At 39.9% G+C, this 6,000-nt stretch overlaps 1 protein-coding gene across 1 annotated transcript in view; it reads left to right on the top strand.

Moving 5' to 3' along the window:
• smarca2 (SWI/SNF related BAF chromatin remodeling complex subunit ATPase 2) overlaps positions 1-6,000 on the top strand; it is a 54,898-nt gene that overhangs the window by 822 nt on the left and 48,076 nt on the right. Inside the window, exons 2-6 of the mRNA XM_083912346.1 lie at positions 895-1,158; positions 1,744-1,873; positions 2,324-2,722; positions 3,615-3,716; positions 5,075-5,324. Of these exons, the coding sequence (XP_083768472.1) occupies positions 925-1,158; positions 1,744-1,873; positions 2,324-2,722; positions 3,615-3,716; positions 5,075-5,324 (1,115 nt within the window). The 5' untranslated portion in view covers positions 895-924. The remainder of the gene's footprint in view (positions 1-894; positions 1,159-1,743; positions 1,874-2,323; positions 2,723-3,614; positions 3,717-5,074; positions 5,325-6,000) is intronic.

The following is a 6,000-nucleotide window of genomic DNA, read 5'->3' as shown; positions in this document are numbered from 1 at the left end:
TAGGACCAGCTGCATCAGTAGCGGTGGCTGTGTTCAGTCAGATTGATACTACAGTGTGACGATGTCCAGAGCGGGCACAGTCAGAACAGGCTGTAATTAGAAGACAGAAGACAGGCATTTGTTTACAAAAAGGTTCGCTTCCTCACGCACACAATGCAGGTCTGTTTGCCTGTATGTTATCGAGGATTTCATTTTTATGTTATGACTCAGGGCGTTTCCTGGTTCAAAGTAAGACTTAAAACATGTATATATATTTCAGGTATTAAGATGCATTAACGTTAGCTATGATTTACATATTCCTTAGGGATTTTTTTCTTTTGTTGACAATAGAGAGGGAGAGAAGGGGGGAAATGACATGCAAGAAAATGTTGCAGTTGCATTATATGGCACACATTATAAACACCAGGACATCAAGATGCCCCTTGATTTAAGTCATTTTTAAATGCTTGAATAATTAAAATGCATTGATTTGTTGTTAAAATGAGTTTGAATTTAAATAATAAGGGGGCTAGGTACACAAACAATACTTATTACATAGAGATTTTTTTTAAGGCCATGTCAACTTTTATACAAATGCCACCCAAAGCAAAACTTTTCACTGCAGTGATTGAAATGTACACTGTAATGCAACAGAAAGAGGAAAACCTATACAATACAATCCTGTCCAATAAGACAGCAGTGTGATCAAGAGTAATGGTAAGTGTGAGTGCACCCTTAATGTCTATTGACACTGCCCCAGAGGTGCTGATTTCACCCAATGGTGATTAGAAGCCTGTTGTTTTATAATGAGAAGCATTGTTTTACATATCAGAATACATTCAATACAATTGTGATACATTGGACTTGTTGTTTGCATGGCATTAAAACCATGTTCCTCCTGTTTTCCAACGGAAGCTGTCTGGTATGCTCCCGACCATTCAGTAGATGTCCACCCCTTCAGACACGTCAGGTGGTATGTCCCATCCTGGCCCTTCTCCGGGGGCAGGTCTATCCCCAGGGCCCATCCTGGGCCCCAGCCCTGGACCAGATCCCTCACCAGGCTCTGTTCACAGTATGATGGGACCCAGTCCTGGACCTGGAACACCCAATGCACCTCATGGCATGCAGGGCCAGGGACAAAGTGAATACTCTCAGGACAGCATGTATCCAATGCACAAGGTACAGTGTGAACTTCTGCTGTTAACTGTCCTTTGATGTCACTCCTGCTCAAGGACAGTGTTGCAGCAGCTGTCTTGAACAGGCATACACTCTTACAAGAGCCAGACCCACACATCGACCCATACTGGCTTATTGCACATATGTTGCACGATAAGACATTCCAAACAAAAAATTCACAAAGTGTTGGGCTATACTTTTCTTTGTCACTTGACATCTGTTTACAGCAGAGATATACTTACATAAATGAAAATTATTTTAAACTGAAAGATCCAATCAGACAATGTGTGGAAATCGACAAGTGGGCAGTATATCTCTGCTTGTGTATTAATTATCTTCTTTTGAGGTATTTACCTGGCTTTAGCTGGAGCGTCTTGACAGGTTGACAGGCTCTAAAAAAAATTGAATTCAATTCAATATCAACTATATTAATATTTAATATGTGTAAACAATTGAACTATTTTCATCAAAGTCCTTAGTTTTGCAGGTATTGATTTCAGAGTTACATTGGAAATAACAGCTTGGAGGGTAATGTGTTGATTACAATAAACAAATTCTAATATTTCATCATTAATCATTCATTTTCAGACCATGGAGGGGATAAATGAGAAGACCATGGCAGATGCGATGCACTTTGGCCACATGAAAGGTGTGGGGATGAGATCTCTGCATAGTGGTATGGGGCCTCCACAAAGTCCTATGGACCAGCACAGCCAAGGTATTTTATCACTTAGTTCTTAAAAGCTAAAGCTGGTGAAATAAATCATGATTGTTTTATAAATCTAAGTTTGTCGTAACAACTTTTTGCATTTTAAGATAGCGGTTCCCGACCTCTGTTTAAAGCCCTCTTAAAACATTATTACCAGGCCAACCAAATTGTTATTATTCCTACTCATACTCATTTATTTGAATACTTTTAAGAGGTTCAAAGAGTAAAAATAACCCTGTACTTTATAAGAAAAAATGCAAATATTAGAGGAATGCCTTAAATAATAAAAATATTTATTTGCAGATTTTCTTTCTCATTAATAATTTGCGCCTGCTTAGATTTATTTCATCACCTCTTAGGTGGGCTCTAGGATCCCTAAGTTAGGAGACACTGCATTAACTGTACTAATGTACATTTTGGTTTATTGAAATCATTAAAACTCCCTCCTATCTACTGTAGGATACATATCCCCCCATCCATCTCCCATGGGTGTCCACGAGCATGCCTCTAGTCCCATGTCAGGAGGTGGAGGTGGTGGGGGACCCACACCGCCCCACATGCCTCCCTCCCAGTCAGGCCCTATGATGCCCATGGATCCCCAGTCATCTGTGCCCAACATGTCCAACATGAGCCAGCAGGGGCGGGGACCTTCTGCTTTCAGTCCGGTTCAGCTGCAGCAGCTCAGAGCTCAGATCCTTGCCTACAAGATTCTTGGCCGTGGGCAACCCCTGCCTGAAAACCTCCAACTAGCTGTTCAGGGCAAGAGGAGTCTACCCACAATGCAACAGCAGCATCAACAACAACAACAACAACAGCAGCAGCAGGCACCTAGTGCTAGTCCTTACAACAGGCCTCCAGGTACGAAAATACAGGATAACAGTGATACATGTTGGTTTGTTAGACTTTCTGTTATCTGAAAACACTTGGACGGTTCATATCTCGGCGTGGCCAAGATTTCGACCTGAGAGCATCCACACCTGTAATGTAACCTGGCAGTTAATGTCACCTGGCATGAACACTGTGTCAGTTTGCATTGAGAAGACGGATGCAATCATAACCTAAAATCTTGATAATTTCAAGCTTCTCAAACCCAAATGATTTTAAGGTGTCATTGATGTTTTTCATGGTAAGAATCACAATATTGGTGTCCAATACACTGTCAACATATTTGGGATTTCTGACTCATTTAATTACATGCCTGTTTATTCTTGGCTAATATTAACATGTGTGATATCAACAAGTAAGTGTCCTAAACCATTGAAATGATGTTGTTTTTATAGTTATATAGTATTATTAAATATGTATTATTATGTCACTGATTCAATCCAATGGATAAACAGTTCAAAATACTTAGTGAACAACTAACAGCTGTTTCTAGCACAGATAATGTACAGATTATTTTTGCAATTAATTAAATAATTGTTGAGTATATAATATGTCAGAACATTGTTTAAAAAGATCTATGATAATTCCAAGAAGCATAAAGTTTACATATTGTAATAACTTGTTTTTGTCTGACCAGCAGTCTAAAACCTAAATTTATTCAATTTCAGATGATATAAAACAGACAAAAGCAGCAAACTCTTAACATTTTGAGAAGCAGGAAACTGTGGAGCACTTTTACAAAAGTCTTCAAACAAAAGAGAAAAAAACAACACTTGTCAAACTGTGGCTACTCTCATCACAGCCTGACACCATCTGTTTGGTTCATAAAAACAAATATTAAAATCAATTGTTATTGTGTTGGAAGGTATGCCACTGGCACCTTTGGGTGGTCCCCAGTCAAGTTCCTGCCCTACTCCAACCATGCAAGGACACAATCAAAGCGCAGGACCCAAGCCTTGGTCTGATGGTAAGTAAGTCCTGTATAAATGTGAGGTTAACTGTATATGTAGACTAAAGCCACAGTGAGCTTTGAGTTACAACACACCTTTTCATTTCACACATTCATAATGTATGAGTGAAAGGTTTGAGACTGACAAGGGCAGCTAAACCCAGCTGTTCAGTGTGTCTTCAGATTCTCTTTGAAGGGAGACCAAAGTGAATTCTTTGGAGCTGCACAGGATAGTGTCGAAAAATGTTGCAATTTATTTAAAATACAGTGTAACAACACTCGCTTTGAAAAAAATACTTCTGCCCTGAAACACAATTTGAATATGTTTACTCGTCATCTGGACAGCCCTGTCAGTCTCTCAAAGCCAGAAATAAGTGAGAAGCCAGGCCTTCTTGATGAATAAGATAACCGCTACCCACAGTAATAAAAAAAAAAAAAGGGCAAAATTATTACGAATAATACATTTTCCCAGTAGGATGAAAACCTCTATGTCTCCTAGTCTGAAAAGTTACTTTTCTTTCTTTTGGGTCACGGAAATGTAATCAGCCTCAACGTGTTATACATTTCAACCAATGTTTAGATAAAGTCTATCATCAAGAGATATAAATAAAACAAGAGACAAGAAAGAAAATCCCATCTCCCACTGAGGCCAATTTAAAACTGAATAAATACTACCTGATAATTGCATAATGTCTTAGTTAGTTGCAAAGAAAGCAAAAGAAATTGGTCCCAGGTTAGGGATCAAACTTCCAAAATGATCCAAAGATGTCTACGTTTAGATTAACAAGTAAGCTTGGAGTGAGGGAAACAGGGAAGCCCTCTTGGAGCCAGCCCTGGGGATAAAGCCAGTAATGTTATGTGTGGTGTGCTGCCAATCCATCTGTGAAAATGAGAAAATAACTAATACTTGTTTCACTGAACCCTAAGAAAACCCCGGTGATACAGTTTTTAACTGCCTATCTGTGTTCTTGATGGACAAAGTTAATTTCTCCACAGAGCTGCCCATGTCGACAGCCTATAATTGTGTTTTGCTAAGATATTGATTGTAGAGAGCACAGTGTTTTGCTAAAAAACAAAAAACCTTTAATATTATTGCTTCAAGATGGAAAAAAAGGACGACATGTATTGTCAGCTCACCTGTCTTCATCAGAAGCAAACTGTTGTGTTGTTAAAGGCTTTTTCAACAAATCAGTGTGCCTTTTAATTTCTCCAAATACTGTATTCTCTTTCTTGTGGAACTTATGCTGACCGTACATCAGGAGCACCTGCTCTGTGTTTCATTGTCATGCATAAATGCATACTACATTGGTATCAAAATAATGAATAATTTTGATCAACCTGCCCTACTGAGAAGTGACCCAGTCTTTGGTCTCCAGGTCAGGGTGGTGAAAATCAAGCCAACGCTCAGAAGCACCTCACCCCTGTTGCCAGTGGACGCCCGTCTCCTGCCCCACCTCAAGCCTCAGCTGTGCCGGCTGGATCCATGCCAGGCAGTTCAGTGACCCCTCAGCCTCCCGGGCAGCAGGTGTCCCCCATGCTCCAGATGCAGAAACAGAACCGTGTCACGCCAATCCAGAAGCCCCAGGGCCTGGACCCAGTAGGGATCCTGCAAGAACGAGAGTACAGGTCATTATCTTTTTCACCTATTTAAGTAAAACTTTTTTTTTTTTCATATTTAGTGAATCTGTCACTATATTCTGGAAGCAGAAAGAGAAAGATCTATGAAAAACTAATGGCTCCTAATTTTAACAACATAGACATGTTGACGAGAGTTGTGCACATACAGACAGTTTTCTTTTTAGTTAGCGCTCAGGCTGTTTTGTACATGTGGATGCTGATATCTTCTCCAGTGTGGGACGTTTCTTCATTAACTTGATGGCCTCAAAGAAGGTGCTCGATTAAGTCAGTTATAGACGGACACAAACACATGCTAGAAATGCAAGTTCACACAGAGAGACAACCTTCTATCTGCTGTATCTTGTCCTTCAAACTGAGTTCATTCAGCCTTGAGATGTGAAGAAGTGTTACAGAGATCCCGATATAAAAGACAGCCAGCAGATTTCAAGTGAGGGTGAACTTAATAATGTGAAGAACATATTGTGCTAGAGTCCCCATGGTCTTGGGTAAAGGTGTTGTCAGTGCATACACAATCACAACTCACTGATATCCCCTGTGATGTTATCCCACAGGCTGAATCCTTAAACATAGACGGATCATAGAGATATGAGGAAGGTTCACAGCTTTATTCTTGCTGTGGCTTGTTTTTCTTCTTACAACTTTCAAAAGCTTGCTGTCGACAAGC

The sequence above is a fragment of the Echiichthys vipera genome, assembly GCF_963691815.1.
Source record: "Echiichthys vipera genome assembly, chromosome: 4".
Taxonomy (NCBI): Eukaryota; Metazoa; Chordata; class Actinopteri; order Perciformes; family Trachinidae; genus Echiichthys; species Echiichthys vipera.
The sequence above is the reverse complement of the archived record's forward strand: the minus strand, read 5'-3'. Positions and strand labels throughout refer to the sequence as shown.